The 19,875-nt window shown below is 43.0% G+C and overlaps 1 protein-coding gene across 2 annotated transcripts in view; it reads left to right on the plus strand.

The window, feature by feature from the left end:
• The window catches only part of ARHGAP5 (Rho GTPase activating protein 5), a 104,795-nt gene that overhangs the window by 73,472 nt on the left and 11,448 nt on the right, over positions 1-19,875 (plus strand). Inside the window, exon 4 of one of the 2 annotated variants that reach the window (XM_089691195.1) lies at positions 17,111-17,254. In XM_089691195.1, coding sequence (XP_089547321.1) covers positions 17,111-17,145 — 35 coding nt within the window. In that variant the 3' untranslated portion in view covers positions 17,146-17,254. Of the gene's footprint in view, positions 1-17,110; positions 17,255-19,752; positions 19,831-19,875 lie in introns of those variants that run through there. The other variant, XM_089691194.1, reaches the window with a different exon arrangement.

Here is a 19,875-nt window from a genome sequence, read left to right on the forward strand (position 1 = left end):
TGTTCAATACAGAACACAGGCTTGATGTTCATACACCTTGTGTTATAGGTTGCTCTCCTGATATAATTGGACACTTGCAGAGCTTTTTAAACACCCCTTCTGGGCACCCCCTTGTAACCCTACCCCACTCTGTGAGACCGCAGGTTTTTTTCACTGACCTTTTTTCCTTACAGAGAAATTACTTTTTGCTTAACCACCCGCTGCAATTTTGAAAATGTTTACATACAAGTTAAAATCCTCCTTTTTGTTAGAAAGTGACTTAGAACCCCTAAACATTATATGTTTTCTGAATTGTAATTTTTTATGTTGCACAATATTTGCACATAAGAAAAATTAATAATAGCGCCTATGGTCAAAATTATATAACTTACTAATAGTGTACCAGCTGCAAAAAATCACCATATATAAAGTGTACCAATAAATAAATAATTTGCGCTAGTAAATGTGTATAAATATATAAATATATATAAAGAAATCATCAAATCATAAGTCTAGAAAAAAATATATATATGCCAATACCACAAAAAAATATATAAAAAAACTTTTAAGTGCAAAAAACTTTTGTGCAAAAAAAGTGTCTAAATATGAAAAATTTCACCAAAAAACCTTGATAATTTAATGGCAGATCATCCATAAATATATCTTCAGAAACGGAAACTCTGCAACACACCGATCCTCATCGATTGAAATAACAGGATGAAAAACTTTGTAGTTAATCGAAAATCCACTTCTCCAATAGATAAAGGACCACCTTCAAACGTATCCATGGGGGGAAATGCCAAGCACTCGAGAGAAACAGAAAGACTTCATGGTGCAATATTATAAAAACCAATTCCTTTATTAGGTACTCATTGCACTTACTCAAGAGGTGTCCCAGCCGACACCAGCTGTCATGCTGTTGATGCTGGTGTCGGCTGGGACACCTCTTGAGACACAGCCGACACCAGCTGTTATGCTGTTGATGCTGGTGTATTTATGGATGATCTGGACTTATGATTTGATGATTTCTTTATATATATTTATATATTTATACACATTTACTAGCACAATATTTGCACAGCTGTTTATCAAATGTTTAGGAAAAAGTACACTTAAAGTGTTACTAAACCCTCAACAGTAAAATCAGTCTGTATATATGTAAAGCATGCTTGTTATACTCACTGTGGAACCTAAGGGGTTAATCCTCTGCATTGTATAAAAAGGCTGTTTGATACTTTCTTCTCTGCCCCTCCTCTTGTTGAAATGACCAAGTGATACAGACTGAACCCATGGTCATGTGCACATGCTCAGTTTGGTATGTATTGTTAGAGGGTTTTTTTTTTTTTTTCTTGGAAGGGTGCATGTGATCAGCACATGGCCAATCAGCACTGTCCAGACATAGGGTCAGAGGTTTCACATCTTCCTAGAGCAGAAAGAAAACTCCTCCTACAAGCTTTAACCAGTTCTCTGCTGAAGTCACAAGACTGCTCTAACTGCTGATGAGAAAAGCTATTTAGCAGTTTATATTTACTAAAATAATCGCAATTCCATGTTTTGTGTACTGTGAGAGACCAGATATAGTATATATGTATATATATGCAGGGTCCTGGGTTTAGTATCACTTTAAATTAATCTTAGGGCACACAAACACAATATAATACCCCCCCCTTTTTTTTTTGGTAACATATTAAGATGATGTGTCAAGTAAATAGATATCAAACAATTCAAGCGTTTTAAGTGATTAAGTGATTTATCGGCAAAAAGAAAGCATAGAGACATGGATGGGTGAGTTTAATATTCAAAGCAAACATGATCTAAAAAACAATTGTGGTTCTCAGATGCAGTGTAGTTCCACTTTAAATGTGAGCTCTGGCCCCGGAATTATTGGTCTCTGTGAACATGTGTGGTGCAATCACTGTTTACATATGCATGCTGGACCTACATACATGTTTGCATTTGCACAGGGCAATGCACACTGGGCTCGGGAAAAAAAAACCCAGTTCCCTTAGCAAAAATAAATGCTCACATTGCGTTTTTATACATGCGTTTAGGAGCATTCAGCTTTTTTTTTTACATAGGATAACATTGAGCACCTTCTACAGGCAAAAGTTCTCTAGAAGCAAAGTGTTTTTTTAAGCCAGTGTGCATGGACCCTCCATGTTGAGTTCTGCCTATCTTCTAGTCATCTTTCCACAACTTCCTGGATTCCCTGCATGCTTTGCACCTTCTCCTCTGCGACATACTTTCTATTTCTAAGGACTGCATATCCCATGGTACCCTGCTGACTGCAAGCAGCGATTCCTGTACTGGCCCTGCCCCTAAAAACCCTCTTCTCAGCACCTCTGTAGTTCAGAAGGCAGGCTCTGTGAAATGTGACACATCAGTGCCTACTCACAGGACATAGTAAATATGTATCACAGAATTCAAGTAAGTAAATGTGTGGAGGTCTTCACAAAGTAAGGGCCGGTGCACACCAGAATACAGTGCATGTTTCCCGCTCTGTGCTCAAAACGCACTGTTTTTGCCATCTGCTGCGGGTGCTAAAATAAAGACACATCAAGCGCAGATCGTGAAAGCAGTGTGTTTGCAGCCGCCAGATTGCATGGTACTGCAGTAACATGCAATCTGGTGCAGCATGTTTTCTAAAAGTATGCACTGCTTTTTGTATGGTCCGGTGCAGTTTGCAGTGTGTTCAGTGAATGGGTTGCAAAATCTCACTGCACAGAAGAAACGTGCACCATGATTTTTCAGAGTAATAGAAGTAGGATTTTTTTTTTTTTTTTTAGTAACTGCTGAAAGTTTTTTCACACTTTTCTCACAGCTGTGTGTAAATTTATGCTTGCCTTATTCGTTTTCCAGAATCTCAGGATATGCGTGAAGCTGATGGTGTTTAATTTTGTGTTTTTAAATGGCTACAGCCTTCATGTCACTAGTGAACCCTTCAGTGTTTCTCTGTAGTCCTGGTTCATACTGTGTAATTGGTGAGTTAAAGGGAAAACTGCTGATTGTTTATGGCAAGGAGTAATTAGCAACAGAGCTCTTACTGTTTTACTGCATGTTAACACTGAATATCTCTCTGCTTTGTACCTCTCTTAGCTTATTAGTGCATATTAGTGGGTTTGTAGATTGTAAATTACTATGTATAACTTCTTTTGTAGGTGTTTCAGAAAGGAAACAAAGGGAGAATAGTAGTTGTTGTGTTTAAAGGGTTCTGGAAAAAGCAGGATAATATGCAATGTGAAAAGCTTACAATATTGATTAATTTTAAGTATTTCCCAAATTTTCCTTAGAACAGTGCCTGAGCACAGCTCCGCCTATAAGTAATAGGAAACAGCAGTTCAGGTTTTTTTGTGTTTTTTTTAAAGGAGGACCTTCTACAATTCTCCTCAGTTTTAGTGTTTCCTGTGGCATAGGAGGAAACCTACATGGAGTTGTGATGGAGTCATCCTTAGGTGCTGTGCTGGGATGGTGTTACTTCTCATACGGCTTATGGTATAAGCCTGCACTGCCTTGCCCATCCATCCCCTCTAGAGATCTTTGGGCGCCATACACTCCTGCAGGGAGCATGGCAGTCTCAGAAAACCTTTGGCACTGTCTGTTCTTGGTAGTTTTGAGTCGCTCTCCTCCCTCAGTATGCTTTGGGCTCCTTGCAATGTGTGTTGCCGAATATGTTGCATTCAGAAGGGGGTATGATTTTCTGTAGGCATTGAGACCTCCCAGCATGGTAGCGTTTAGGAGCTAAAACTGGCATTTGAAAGGTCACACTACCCTTTATTTTTCCCTCTACATGGTATAAGGTTCAGGAGGAGCATCAGCTGTGGCAATGACCGGTGCCTCTGACACCAGTGATCCCTAGGTAAGCAGAGTGCTCCTCCTGCCTCTTTCTAATGGGGTCTTGTATATATGCTTGCCTTTTTCTCCTTGGTTCAAGGTCCTGTGTGCGCACCTGAGCATTTGTAGGGGGTTTTTGTGTACCTTTTCTCTTTTGAATGTTTTCTGGTACACACGGGCCAAATATCAGGTGGTTCAACAGAAACCGGCTGACATTCAGCCCTTGTGTACAGCAGCTTGTCCAACAGAAGCTGTCTGAACGTCCGGCTTCTGTAGAACGGGCATGCCAAAAAAAATCTGGGGAGCGCAGTCCTCCTGTCAGAGCATAATAGCTCACTGGGGAGGTCACTGTACTAACATCGCATAGTTGGTACAGCAAGATTCTCAGTTGTTTTTGCTCAGCCCACTGGGCTGAACAAAAAAGCTAAGTGTATACCAGTCGTTACTCTCTTTTGTGGATCAATTTTTTGAGTTTAAAGGGTTTGTTTACCTTTGACACTTGCCAATAAACCCTTTCTTCAGTACATTAATATGCAGTCCTGTAAAAGAATACTTTTCAAGTTGCATGTTCTATTGCCTTCCCTTCTCCATTGTATTGATTTACATATTGGAAATACACAAAACTTTGTGCACAAATCCTGGCAGAAAGGCAAATCTGTCCTGACATACTATTGAGAATTCCAGTTTATTCCTCTGTTCCTGCAGCCAACCTATACATGCCTGTTAATAAAGTCTTTTGTGTTTGATAACCTATCAATGGCTCCTCCTCTTTTCTGCTCTCTAGCTTCTGGCATTGACCTTTTATTTTCCCTTTTTGTTTCCCTGCTCTCTCAAGGGTTTGGAGTCCTTTGTGTCTTCTATATTGGACAGCAGCCTCTCACAGTATGCCCCCAGTAGCCTTAAGGAAAAATTCATTCCCAGGTCATAATTTGAATTTCTAGTAGAGTAGGTTGGAGACTGATGTGATGGGGTCCTAATGTAGATAGATGATTGTGTATGTATGTGTGTGTGTGTGTATATGTATGTGTGTGTGTGTGTATATGTATATGTGTGTATATATATATAATATATATATAGTGTGTGTGTGTTTTTTAAAATATTTTACATGAATGACAGTGGGAAAGATAAGTATTGAGCATGTCACCATTTTTCTTAAATATGTCTACAGATGCTATTGACATGAAATTTTCACGTCATGAAATTTTCACCACATGTCGGTAACAATCTATGCAATCCACACATACAAAGAAGCCAAAATAAATAAGTTCAGCAATTAAGTTGTGTTATAAAATGGAATGACACATAGAAAAAGTATTGAACACATGAAGAAAAGGAGGTGCAAAGAGGCATGAAAAGTTAAGACACCAGCTGAAATCCGTAATTAGAAAACAATCCTGCCCCTTGTCAGTGCAAATTAATATCAGCTGCTTCAGTCTCAACTGATGGCCTATAAAAAGGTCTCATTACCAAGGCGTCGAACAAGAAACATCTGATGAGTAAAAGCAAGAGCTCCCTCAAGACCTTTGCAACCTTATTGCTGCAAAACATACTGATGGCGTTGATTACAGAAGGATTTCTAAACTTCTGAACGTTTCAGTGAGCACTGTTGGGGCCATAATCCGGAAGTGGACAGAACATAATTTCATCATAAACCAGCCACGACCAGGTGCTTCTCGCAAGATTTCTGACAGAGGAGTAAAAAGAATGGTCAGAAGAGTTGTTCACAAGCCAAGGACCTCTTGTGGAGAGCTTCAGAAAGACCTGGAATTAACAGGTACAGTTGTTTCAAAGAAAACAAATAATTCACTTAACCGCCATGGCCTGTATCCACTCTCACCACGCAAAACCTAATTGCTATATAAAAAGCATGTTGAAGCTTGTTTTAAAGTTTGCTGCACAACATTTAGACAAGCCTGTGAAATACTGGGAGAATATAGTCTGGTCAGATGAGACCAAACTTTAACTCTTTGGGTGCCATAATACACGTCTGGAGGTCAAATGGCACTGCACATCGCCTCAAAAACACCATACCAACAGTGAAGTTTGCAGGTGGGAACATCATGGTGGGGGGCTGTTTTTCAGCATACAGTACTGGCAAACTTCACATCATTGAAGGATGAATGGAAAAATGTACAAAGACATTCTTGATAACAATCTGCTGCCATCTACCAGGATGATGAAGATGAAATGAGGGTGGACATTTCAGTAAGACAATGATCCTTAACACAAAGCCAAACTGTCAGTTGGTTTCAAAAAGAGCATAAAGCTGCTAGAATGGCCCAGCTAATCACCTGACTTGAATCCAATGGAAAATCTATGGAGAGAACTAAAGATCAGAGTTCATAGAAGAGGCCCACAGAACCTTCAAGATGTGAAGACTGTATGGAAGAATGGGCCAAAATCACACCTGAGCAATGCATGCATTTCTCCATACAGGAGACGTCTTGAAGCTGTCATTACCAACAAAGGATTTTGTACAAAATATTAAATACATTTCAGTTAGCTTGTTCAATACTCTTTCCCTGTGTCATTCCATTTCTATTACACATGACTTCATTTCTGAACTCTGAGAAAAATGGTGTCATGTTCAATACTTATTTTACCTGCTGTATATGCTAAATAGTGTGTTCTGAGGGTTTTTTTTTGTCATTCTTATTGTCCATACAAAATACAAACTTTTAGTGTAAATAAACAGAAGATAAACCTGTCACAAACCTTAGCCCAAACTGCACATATTGAGTAAGAAGATATTACCTTCCATAAAATCCACATGTCAAAATAGTCAGTAGATCCTGAGGAAAATACAGCTGTAAAATACAGCTGAACTTAGCAGAAAATCTTGAATTTTCTTTATAAATGCCTGGTCTAGATTCACACCACATTTGTTGCATTTAGTAGTGATGCACCGATATATCGGCCGTCAAAAATTATCTGCCGAAAATAGGTGCCAATAATGATTAACTTCAATGTAAAATCGCATCCCATTGACTTCAATGCAAAAACGCCCCCATTGACTTCAATGTAAAATCACATCCCATTGACTAAAATGCAAAAACGCCCCCATTGACTTCAATGCAAAATCATGTCCCATTGGCTTCAATGCAAAAATACCTCTAAGTTTTTTGTTTAATTTTTTTTATATTTCATGTTCTGTCCAATTTTTGTGTTACTATCAATAAGTTATTTTATGTTGCTGGATTGTAATTGTAATTTTAAAAATCATATTAATTTAAATTCATGATAATGATTAAATAGTCGACTATAATAATAAATATATATATATATATATACATATATATAAATTTTTTATTTATTTAAACTGTCCATTTTGGTTTTTGGTCAAGTGCATCCTGAATTTTCATTTTGGTGCACCACTAGCACTTAGCGTATATTGATGCATGCAAAATGAAATTCAGTTGATGTGCATTCTTTTTTTTTTTCAATATATTTCTTATAATGGGTGTATGTTCTTTGGTTTACACTTTGCATATTCTAAAATGAGTTGTAGCGCAGTGCAGCACATTGTGCTCCTCTTAAAATGTAGCATGTTCCAATTTCACATGTGGCACTCAGCATTTGTGTGAACTGGGTCTGTTGGAAACAATAGATTTCAGCCTGTCATAGCATTGGTCCTGCTTTGACCTGCACAGCTCAAAGAGCATAATATGAATGGGTTCTAACTTGGCCTGCCCCCATTCTGTCTCCTGAACATCCCTGTTTGACCTAAATTCAAGTGAAGAGCAGCTTTACTAACCCAGAGTGAAACTGGGACGTATAGAAGGGATGGGGATAGGTCTTTACAGAATTGAGTTTTTGTTTTTTGGGTTTTTTTTTTATAATTTCAGCTGCCTATAGTTAGTTTAGTTTTCAGTTTGGTTTCAATGGAATACATTTTTTTCATGGTGGTGGTCTCAAACTTTTGGACTCTACATGAAATTGCTAATTCTACAAAAGACTAATCCACAAAAAAACTAGAACAAAAGTGTGGCACCTTCCAAACAGAAACCTTGACTCTGGCTGCTTGTAGGTAGCTACTTGCTCTAATTTTGAAATCAACAAAACAGACAGAGCAAGGGGATGATACTGCAGAGGTTGGTTAGATGAGTAGATTATGATCTAGCAGATGATGTGGTTGGACTGAAGTGTGCTAGATGTCTTCTAAATACCAGTGGTTATGGCAGATGAGCTTGTGCGGGTATATGTGATTGGTGAAGTTGTAAGATATCATTGCAGTCATTTATGATAAGTCAGCAAAAATGGCTTAATATCCAAATATGCTATTTCAGCTCCTCAACGTGGCCATGAAAAGTGACGGTGCAACTCCAGTTAGCTTTTATTTACATGTCCTATTATCTCTGCATTCACGTTAGCAGTTTATATGCTTCAGGCAATTAATAGTTGATGAGTTAATAAGCATGACTATGGATTTTTTACTCTACTGTATTTTATAGTATAGACATCAGGCAGAACAGGTTGCTAGGAGCATTGGAAAAGGGAAGTGAAGGAGGTGATGCCATCCTCCCATCTGTAAAGTAGCATTAGTGAAATGTATTTTTTGTAGTATGTCATATTTTAAAATAATGGAGTATCAAGTTTAACAGGTTATTGGCTGGCTGCAGTGCACTGTATGCATGTGAGCGATAAAATGAAGGATCATTGCTCTGTTTTTGTTTGTTTTTTTTGTTTTGTTTTTTTAATCCATCATGTCATTTGGATCCCCAGGGTCCAATTAGATTATAGCAAATTTGTCCATTAAAATATTTCCCATTCCGTATGCATGTGCCATGGTTACCTCTGACTGCCAGCAAAGCACCTCATTAAGTTCTCACCTGCTTTTATGGTTTTGGTGTTGTCTTCTTTGCATTTTTGTATTAGTTTATTATAATGATCTCTGGCAAATGAAATGACTTCTGTGTGTTGCTGGGAGGCAGATAAGCTCAAGCAACGTTTAAGACTTTTTCTCGGTGATGTAAATTACATGGCTCCTTTTAAGAGATGGGGAGGTGAAGTTGTGGATTTTTTTCCAGTTTTTATATTAAAGTGGTTATTAATGACTAGTAGAAAATAAAAGTGAAGGGGAAAGAGTCTGCATAACCAGACAGGTTACATGTGCTTTGGTACATCTGCGTGTGTTCAGGCTGTTATTTAGACTTGTATGATATCTTCTGTGAGTTGATTACACTTGCTGAGGGACAGGCCCAGTTGCATTTTACAGGCGGGTACCGCGTTCTTGTGAAAGTCTAACATTATGGCGGTACCCCTGCTTAGAGATGAGCTGTGCACGGAGTGCAGAGTAAATTTGTTGTACCATGTCACTACATACCTTGCTGTAAAGTATTTGCATTTAGGAGGGACACCGCACAGCCCATTCCCTCTCCACCAGTCCAGTGTAGCTGTGCCACCTCACTCCCAGTGACAGAATAGGGTTCCACTGAGCACCTAGCACAGACCTCATGCATGCTCTACGGTACCATGTGGTCAGGCCATGTGTCTCTAACATGTACTCAGTCCCGATCTCAGCGAACTAATCGGTGCCGACGGAGCCAGCACACAGACCTCCTCATTACTGGAGGCTCTGCATCCACGCTAGGTGGGCGGTGTGTACTTTGCACTAGTTCCAGTTACCCATAGCAAACTGCATTCCTCCTTCGACTTCTCTTGCTGTGGCAGTGGCCTTTTCTTCATCCCCCATAGTGCTTTACAGTTCCTGTTCCTCTGATACACCAAAATCTACCATGCACCCTTTTGAATAACTTCAGACCAGGCTGAAAACATTTAAAAGCATTACTGAAGGTGCTTCAGGCTCCGTTCACACCATAGCGTACTGGAATCGCACGATTCTGCCTGCAATTTCAGAATCGCAGCAAAACATGCGACACGCTTGATGTGCACTTATTCCTTAATGACTCCCCAAACACGCTGCGCCGTTGCAGTGATTGTTTTGTGACAAAACACACGAAAATTGCAGCAAAACAAAAATCAAAATGAATGATTGATTCTGTTCCAAAAATGTGCCACAAAAATGCGCAAACAAGCGATGCTAGGTGTGAACGGGGCCTAAAGAGTTCACTTTTACATACAGTATAAAGGATTTAAGCCCACCTATATCTACGCAAGCATACCTGTCACAGGTGCAAGTCGATACATGGCATTTCCCACATTATAGTAGCTGTCTGGTGTTCCGAGATAGATTCTTCTAGCGACCCGAGTCTATGGTCACATCCAACAACGCCACCATCAAACCCGTCCCGCAGGCCAGAGTACTGGGTGTCATTCTGGACTCCAACCTATCCTTCCAGCCCCAAGTCCAATCTGTAACAAACTCATGCAGACTCCACCTCTGCAACATCGCCAAAATACGCACGTTCCTAACCCCAGAATCCACTAAACAGCTCATCCACTCCCTCATCGTATCACGACTCGACTACTGCAACTCCCTCACCGCTGGCTATCCCCGCTTCAGTTGATCCTGAATACGGCTGCCAGACTCATTCACCTTTCCAACCGCTCCATCTCCGCCACCCCCCTCTGCCAATCCCTCCACTGGCTTCCGATTGCGCAACAGATCAAATTCAAAATCCTAACATTGACGTACAAAGCCGTCCACCATACTGCCCCGAACTACATCACTGACCTAATATCCAAGTACCGCCCAGCACGCACACTCCGCTCCTCACAAGACCTCCTTCTCTCTAGTTCCCTGGTCTCCTCCTCCCATGCCCGCCTCCAGGACTTCTCCAGGGTGTCACCCATCCTCTGGAACTCCCTGCCCCAACCCATCAGATTATCACCTACTCTCCTCTCCTTTAGGCGCACCCTGAAGACCCATCTCTTCAGGGAAGCCTACCTCACCCCCTGCTAACCTGCCGACCTCCTCCACTCTTCCTACCACTCCATCCCCCACAGCTATCTCCTCCTGTACCACCATCCCCTCCCTCCTAGATTGTAAGCTCCAAGGAGCAGGGCCCTCAATCCCCTCATGTTTTGCATTGTATTGATATTGTTCTGTCACATGTTCTGTCCCCCTTTTGTAATGTACAGCGCTGAGCGAACTATTGGCGCTTTATAAATACTGTATAATAATATGGTAGCATGCACAAGTCTAAATGGGAGTGGGCGCATGCTGTCTCTTTTATGTTTCTGACTGCATGCTTTGGCTTGGCCTCTCTGTTTGTCCCATGCAGAAGCAGCATGTGATTTCCCTGCGGATGTGTTTAAAAAAAAAAAAAAAAAAAATGCAGAAACATTTTTGCTGCTTGAACCGCAGACACTGCAGCCCATTCAGATGAATGAGCTGGCTTGCCTGTACAAAGTGGCTCACAGAGCCAATTAGGTGTGAATCTAGCCTTCGTGTGTAATAAGACTAAAAACAGAATAATTCCAGCACTGCCAGGCAGGATCTGCATTTCCTAGGAATAGTAATCTGTATTGCAGCAGGAATGCACAGGCTGTCTGCATTCTTCTCGACAATTTTTATTCAAACTGGAGGGAAGTCTACCAGGTTTAATAACAGAGAAATGATTGCATTTTTTAAGCTGTACGCCTTTGTAAAAGTCTTAGAAATATTAATACTTGTGGAATATGTTGTAGCAGTATTTGCTGAGTTCTTTGCAATGGGTACAGCATACAGCGGTCTAATCACGTTTGTTTTTGCTCAAAAACACTTGGCAAAAAATACTGTTGAACTAAATCTGACACTTTGGCAGTTGTTTGTGATGGCTGTGTTGGCAGCATGGTGATTTGTTTGCTGGATTACCCTAAACTAGCCCAAATCTTGTTTTTTGGAGCTTTGAAATCTGTGTTCACTTAGCTGGCCATCTGCAATAAAAAGGAAGTGCTGGAAACGATCCCCAGTGGATCAGCACTGCTTCATCTACAAGAAGTAAAATTCTCTCTGTGACATCTGCTCTGAGACAGGAAATAACTGTATGATGATTTATATCAACCAAGAGCTGACTGCAGTTGCAGAAAAAATGTTGCACCAGAATGGCTTCATGTTAACTCACCAAATATTTTATTTCTGCTTATGTTACAGGTTGTTGATGTTTTTAAGTGGGCACAGTTAAGGCTGGTTTACACCCTGTACAGAGAGCTGTGTTTCTCTGCATCAAAAGAGGCCTCTGCAAGGTCATGTAGAAAATGATTGTTTATGTGCCCTGTTCACGCCACATTGCAATGGAGAGGTACAGAAAAATGCAGGATATCTGCATTTTTCTGCACCACATTGGAGCTCACCTGAAAATTCCATCCCTGCAATTCAGCTCTACTGTGGTGCTTAGATATTGAGATGTTACCTTGTGATGTTTCGATAAAAAAAAAAAAAAAAAAAAAGACAAAGAAAAAAACAGCGTTGCAAAAAGGTACCATGTGTAAGTTTGAAAGAGCAGGGCCCTCGATCCCCTCATGTTTTGCATTGTATTGGTATTGTTCTGTCACATGTTCTGTCCCCCTTTGTAATGTACAGCGCTGAGCGAACTATTGGCGCTTTATAAATACTGTATAATAATAATAATAATAATGCGTCCTAAAAAAAAAAGGCACCACCTGGCAATTGAAAAAAGCTAAATGCTGCAAAAATGCGTGTAGATGCGGTACCGCGTTTAGCGCTTTGTTTATTTATTTGGCCAGAGTATTTTCCATTGACATGGATAAACGCCTAAGTGCTAAACTAGGCTAGCATTTTCACACATTTGTGCTTCGTTTAGCTTTTATTAGGGTTTTTTCTTGGCCTCTCCTAAACGCGTTTTATTCTGCTTTCAAAAGAGGAACGTTTAACTGCCTCTAAACTCTGGTAAAACCCTGTGTGTACATGGACACATAGGCTTTTATTGAGTTGAGTTCAGGGGCTTTGGCAAAAAAACGCCAGAAGCTCCTAAGCTCACATTTAGGAGCAGCAGTGTACATGAGGCCTAAGCATACAGGATGTGTGAAGCCCTTAAAGAGGAACTTCACCCGTTTCTTAAATTACAACAAAGGCACCTTTAAAAATGTGGTAAATTTGCCATTTTCACAAGGTGCTGATGAGCTCACCTCCCAGATTCCTTTTGGTTTGCCTTCTGGCGATGTGACTGTACACATCATTTAAGAGGGAAGGCACTGATGATGTAGCCTTCCCAATATGCTTCTGTGAGGCCCCAGTTGCATCGCCAGTGCCTTGCTTAACCAGGTAGTGGAAAAACAGTTGTAGATAAAAGTAAAATACGTGCGCCCCCTACCTCTTTTAAAAACACACGTTTTAAAACATGGTTTTGCCCAGCCGTGCCGCCCTGCCGCCGTATTTCTACAGTGGCCGGGTGGCATGTGGTTAAAGGGTTCTACTGAATTTTGTGAGTAGGCCATGGAGGCCAGTCACTGGAAGCTATGTTGTTACTAGGACCACTGGGGAGGGAGGGATAAGAATGTTGGTTTTCCATTGGCTTACTATGAAAGAGATCAACCCTAAGGGACAGAGTGCAGATGGCATGCACTGGGTATTGTGTTGCATTTGCACACTTCTCACTCATCATTTCCACTGCTGCTCCTAACTGCAGATAGCATGTTCATCTATCATTGGTTCATCTCCGCTGCCTGCCTGCAGTGACTTGGTCACCTGACTCTCTCCAAGTACCAACAGATGGGTTTGTTAGTATTTAAGGCCTAGTCGTGTACCCTGAGATATGTTATCCTCTCCTTGTGCAGCGTGTCAGATCCTCACTATCCACTAGCGATTCTGGTGCTGCCTGCTGTGTAGCCCATCCCCGAAGGGTTGATATGGACAGCCTGGAATTTTGCTCGCTTAAGTCTTTGTCATTCTTGAAGTCTTCCTTAACCCTGTCTGTAGACCCCTCCTTGGGTCTCTCAGTAGGAGTTTATTGGCCATATAGCAAACTTGCTTACTCTCTGCAGATTCCTTAACTGATTTGCCTGCGGTATTGGCAGCCTGTATAATGCAGGGTCTCTAGGTCCTTTAAGGACAATGCCAGAACTCCCAAACTTAGAGACTATCTCAGTCTTCGTAGTACACACTTTCTTAAAAATTGAAGATTAGCCTGTAGCTTCCACCAGTGCACTCCCCATTCTGGGTTTCCTTAGGGTCCCCAAGACTACTAAATCCCTTCTAGTACACTGGCTGTTAGCAGCTGTCCTTTATGGAGACTGGAAGAACCTTGATAAGTTGTTAATGCTCCCACTTGTCCAGCTGCCATGTCTGTTTGAGAGGGACTTTGTTAAACAGTGGACTGTCCCCTCTGTGAATCCAGCAGTATCCTGTAATAACAAAACCTTAACCATCACTGTGTAGGGTGCATCCCTGTCCTATGGACAAGCATTTGGAAGCCCTTTCCAAAACCTTATCTCTCTGGCAGGCCCTGCTTTTCAAACTGCCCTGGCTGTGACCCTTAATCTGTCAAATTAGAGCTGACTATTCCAAGACCATCAGGGAGGTCTGGTTGGTCTTCCCTGATTTATCGAGATTTCAGAAACTTGTTTGCAAGTTGATTCCTCCTTTTCCATTGCCCTAAACGGGAACACTTGTCAAGTCAAAACAGTATTGTGTTTAGCTTAATAACAATCATCATGCATAGCTCTCTGATTGCAGTTGCATCCTTATCTGTCCTATTTTGTTGTCTTACGTTGAACATATACAGTATCTTCAAAATAAGGGTTTCTCTTTTCTTTTTCTTTTTTTTTTTTTTTTTTGTCCCTCTTGTAATGAAGACATTTACTATGAAGTCAAATTATAGCTGCCTTCAGCATTTCAGAAATGTTTATAGTACATGTGAAAATTCACAATGAACTGTGCAGCGTTTCAGATTGTTGGGAGTGCATGTTGTAATTTCCAGCTACTTGAAGTTTGTAATTTGATGATAGTTAATACAAATGTGGTGCTGCTCATTTTGTTAAGGCAGCCCATTTAAATCAGTGGACTGACAATGAACCAGAACAGTAGTACTTTGCTGTATTTATTTGGATTCAGAGCACCACAACACAAGATAGTATGTTACGGTGCTTTGCAAAACGTGCTTTGGAGCTGTGCTGCTTCAAATGTTGCCTCTACTACACATAACACACTTTGTGCTATGGGGCACATTACTGCATCTGTAAGGTTTAAACAGGCCCTAAAATATATTGCCCCTTATTACTATTCAAATTAAGAGTATGAGAAATGGTTTATTAATATAATTTTCACATGTGTTTCTGGTGTTGTCAGAGCCAAGGTGGCATTCTAAGTAAGTGGTTTCAGGGAAGAGTTTACAAGCTAGCATCGATGCCTTTAACGAGAATTCCAGTGACTCCAAATGATTTGCACCTAGCTCTAACTCCCTCCCTCTCCCAAAATTAGATACATATTTTTGTTGTGTTCTGGAAATTAATAGATGACAACTCCTATCATATTGATTAGTGGTTCCAAATTAATAACTACTGCAGTAGGGAACAGACATACAAATTGATGCACTCAGCATCTTTCCAAAAAACTGTTCTGTTTATTTGGAACAATTGGAAGTCTTTTATAAATATGATTATGTAGGTATCACATTAATATTACAATTTGTACTTTTATGATAACAAAGGGCGTTACATAGGCAGGCTAATTTCTAATTGGGATTTGAAAGAATGCAAACGTAATAAACTGTGCTAATGCCATGTGCACAATGAGTGCAGTGTGCAATACATGGGCAAAGCATACAAAATAGAATACAGTTATATACATAATTTACAAATTACTTCTACAGTGTTTTTGTCTTATGTGCTGCAACACAGCACATCCTCCTTTGTTGCGTAAACCAGAATGGCATCGCGCTTCTGATGCGTCACAGCAATGTGCATGCTGTTGGACTCCATGTGTGCTCAGATGTGCCAAGCCCAGCCTTCAGGTTCTGGGAAAGACCTGCAGCACATCTGTGCACTTGCAGATTTTCCTCCATGCATGCACAGACATCCTGTGTCCTGGGACCTCCATAACTGTGGCATCTTTGTGCAATAACTTATTGGGGGGAGAGGTCCCCTTTTGAAGACGCATGGTCAGGATGTAGTACTAACCCTGTCTCTGAAATTTGTATGTTCTCACCTTATTTGAAAGGAATGCCATTCATTACTTATTTGGATTCTGCCGTGATTGGTCCTGGTATCTATATGTCTGTGGCAGGAACACTTGATTGTAAGTGATTTGGGCAGCAGAATCCTAACTTGGGGGGTTAGTACCTCATTTTGTATTTCTTTAATGTCCACAAAACGGCTACAGGAGTCTTTTTTTAAATGTAAATATTTGACTGACGTTCCCGTGGCAAACATCCTCTCCCCTCAGAGGTCAAAATGCATCCTACCATAGGGACCACAGTGGCGACCCTAGCCAAAGCAAGCTGCTTAAGCACCGCCCCATAGTCTTTTTCCCTAATATCCCCGATCACAGGGGCTCAGGAGTTCTTCCCGGGAGTGGAGGACATGAGACTTTGGGCTTTTTTTTATCCACCAATCAATTCCGCGCTTGGGACTTTTTGATGGGCAACAGATGGCGCTCCATTTGAGATCCAAGGGATGCTTTTTTCCCCCCTCTAAATTCATGGAGGGCTATGAAAATGGGGCACTTTCTTTCTACAATTAAACTGAACAAGGTGCATTCAGGTAAGATCTTGCAATTTGAGCATCTCTGCTCGCAAACCTCTTCTTTACACCATATGCTTTCGATGTCCTATGCCTTGATTTCCAAACCTCCGTAGGACTATGTTGTCCCTTTTCTTCAGAAATGGGAAAGGGACATAGATAAAGCTCTGGCTCAGAAAGCCCGGGATCTTTATTTTGCACATCGGTCTTCCCTCTCCAGCTGATATCAAGAATTGAGCTACAAATTGCTAACCAGATGGTATAGTACCCCAGCGATCCTCCACAAGATCTTCCCAGTGGTCTCACCGTTATATTGGCATTACCAGCAGGAGACTGGTACACTGTTGCACATCAATTGGTCATGCCCAGCTTTACACTCTTATTGGAATGCTTTTAAACAGATGATCCACAAACTTACTGAGTTCACTGTGGATATGTGCCTGGAAGTTTTCCTTCTGAACTTTACTCCCTTATCCAGACGTAGGTACTAGAAGTCCCTCCTAATCCACTTACTCAATGCAACCAGAGTGTGTATGCCATTGAAATGAAAACAAACTGCCCCTCCAACAATCGGCCAATGGATAGCAGTAGTGAATGAGATTAATGAAATGGAACATTTGACGGCAGCCATTAAATGTAAAGAGGAACTGTTTAGTAAACATGGTTTTATTGGCACGTCTTCCAATGCACACAAGATTACGGTTTGCTTCTTTCTTCACAGGTTACATAGGTCCAGGCCTAGTGAAAGTGGACTAAGTTGCCCCCGACATGCTCTGAACAAGACTCCAGCCCTCTTTCCCCCTTTCCCTCCTTCCCCCCTTCCCTCCTTCCCCCCTTCCCTCCTTCCCCCCCCCTTCCCTCCTTTCCCCCCCCTTCCCTCCTTTCCCCCCCCCTTCCCTCCTTTCCCCCCCCCCCTTCCCTCCTTTTCCCCCCCTTCCCTCCTTTCCCCCCCTCCCCCCTCCCCCCTTTTCCCCCTCCCCCCTTTCCCCCTCCCCCTTTCCCCCTCCCCCCTTTCCCCCCTCCCCCCTTTCCCCCCTCCCCCCTTCCCCCCTTTCCCCGCCCCCCCTTCCCCCCTTTCCCCCGCCCCCCTTTCCCCCGCCCCCCTTCCCCCCCGCCCCCTTCCCCCCCGCCCCCCTTCCCCCGCCCCCCTTTCCCCCCCTTTCCCCCCTTCCCCCCTTCCCTCCTTCCCCCCCTTCCCTCCTTTCCCTCCTTCCCCCCTTCCCTCCCTTCCCTCCCTTCCCTCCCTTCCCCCCCTTCCCTCCCTTCCCTCCCTTCCCTCCCTTCCCCCCCTTCCCCCCCTTCCCTCCCTTCCCTCCCTTCCCCCCCTTCCCCCCCTTCCCTCCCTTCCCTCCCTTCCCCCCTTCCCTCCCTTCCCCCCTTCCCTCCCTTCCCTCCCTTCCCCCCTTCCCTCCCTTCCCTCCCTTCCCCCCTTCCCTCCTTTCCCCCCTTCCCTCCTTTCCCCCCTTCCCTCCCTTCCCTCCCTTTCCCCCCTTCCCTCCCTTTCCCCCCCTTCCCTCCCTTTCCCCCCCTTTCCCCCCCTTCCCTCCCTTCCCCCCCCTTCCCTCCCTTCCCCCCCTTCCCTCCTTTCCCCCCCTTCCCTCCTCTCCCCTCCTCGTCCCCTTTTCCCTCCTCTCCCCTCCTCGTCCCCTTTTCCCTTCTCTTCCCTCCTCGTCCCCTCCTCTTCCCCTTTTCCCTCCTCGTCCCCTTTTCCCTCCTCGTCCCCTTTTCCCTCCTCGTCCCCTTTTCCCTCCTCGTCCCCTTTTCCCTCCTCGTCCCCTTTTCCCTCCTCGTCCCCTTTTCCCTCCTCGTCCCCTCTTCCCTCCTCGTCGTCCCCTCTTCCCTCCTCGTCGTCCCCTCTTCCCTCCTCGTCGTCCCCTCCTCGTCCCCTCTTCCCTCCTCGTCGTCCCCTCCTCGTCCCCTCTTCCCTCCTCGTCGTCCCCTTTTCCCTCCTCGTCGTCCCCTTTTCCCTCCTCGTCGTCCCCTTTTCCCTCCTCGTCGTCCCCTTTTCCCTCCTCGTCGTCCCCTCTTCCCTCCTCGTCGTCCCCTCTTCCCTTTTCCCTCCTCGTCCCCTTTTCCCTTTTCCCTCCTCGTCCCCTTTTCCCTTTTCCCTCCTCGTCCCCTTTTCCCTTTTCCCTCCTCGTCCCCTTTTCCCTTTTCCCTCCTCGTCCCCTTTTCCCTTTTCCCTCCTCGTCCCCTTTTCCCTTTTCCCTCCTCGTCCCCTTTTCCCTTTTCCCTCCTCGTCCCCTTTTCCCTTTTCCCTCCTCGTCCCCTTTTCCCTTTTCCCTCCTCGTCCCCTTTTCCCTTTTCCCTCCTCGTCCCCTTTTCCCTTTTCCCTCCTCGTCCCCTTTTCCCTTTTCCCTCCTCGTCCCCTTTTCCCTTTTCCCTCCTCGTCCCCTTTTCCCTTTTCCCTCCTCGTCCCCTTTTCTCTTTCTCTTTTCTCCTGTTGCTGCCTTTTTGCCTAGCTGTCGCTTTTGAAAAAAACATTTCGCTCTAGAGGCCCAAACCTGCATGGCTGGGACCCGGGTTAACGTTTCGGAGAGATGGCAAGGAGGTTGTACAATGTCTCTTGCCTGGTAACTGACCTTTGGTCGTACTGACATTTCATCTGTCTACCGGCTGCTTCGTGTGTGCTGCAGTGAGGCACTGATCTTGTATGATATGGTTGTAACTGGTGTTCGTATTTTGTGCTTACAACGTTTGTTGCTGTCCCACCATGCTGGGTGGATTTTTTGCCTTGATGTTGTAACATGTACTGCGCTGAAGAGTGAAATAAAAAATGTAAAATGAAAAAAAATGTAAATATTTGCATCCTGCTAGTTGGTTTGAAAGGGCACATACATTTTGATACTCTTTGAACTGCTGCCCCTGCCCAGCAATGTGATGTGCATCCTACTAACATATCTGAATCATTTTGATCCAGTGGTCTTCAAACTGTGGTTCAGGGACCTGATACGGCCCTTTGTTTGCCTTTATCCTGCCCTTAGAGCACTTTTCCTCCCACTGATACAAGACACTGATCTCCCCCTAAAACCAACAATGGGGTATAATTCCTACTACTGACATAAACAATGGACACCATGCCTCCCACTGACCCCAGGACAATATCTACTCCCAATGGCCACAGTCCAGCCCCCCCCCTAAAGTCTGATGGTCAGTAAACTGGCCCTTTGTTTAGAAAGTTTGGAAGTGGTCTGATCTAAGTTTCTAATTAGTTATACTAATTTTGCCTTTTCATTTGTTTTATTCATGAAGAAATTGTTGCTAATCGGCATAGTCTTGCTACTTTTGTTTTTCTTCTTGGAATTGCTCTACAGTTATTTTCTATGATGCCAGGAATGTAATCTTTCTCCCATTTAATTGCAGGACTTGGTACAGAAGGTCTGTATCGTGTAAGTGGCTACAAGACGGACCAAGATAATATTCAGAAACAGTTTGATCAGGGTGAGTAATCTGTGAAGTCCATGTAGAAAGTCATTGGCATTTTAG

This window comes from Staurois parvus, unplaced genomic scaffold, assembly GCF_062004578.1.
Source record: "Staurois parvus isolate SC_StPar_1 unplaced genomic scaffold, SC_StPar_1.0 ptg000553l, whole genome shotgun sequence".
Taxonomy (NCBI): domain Eukaryota; kingdom Metazoa; phylum Chordata; class Amphibia; order Anura; family Ranidae; genus Staurois; species Staurois parvus.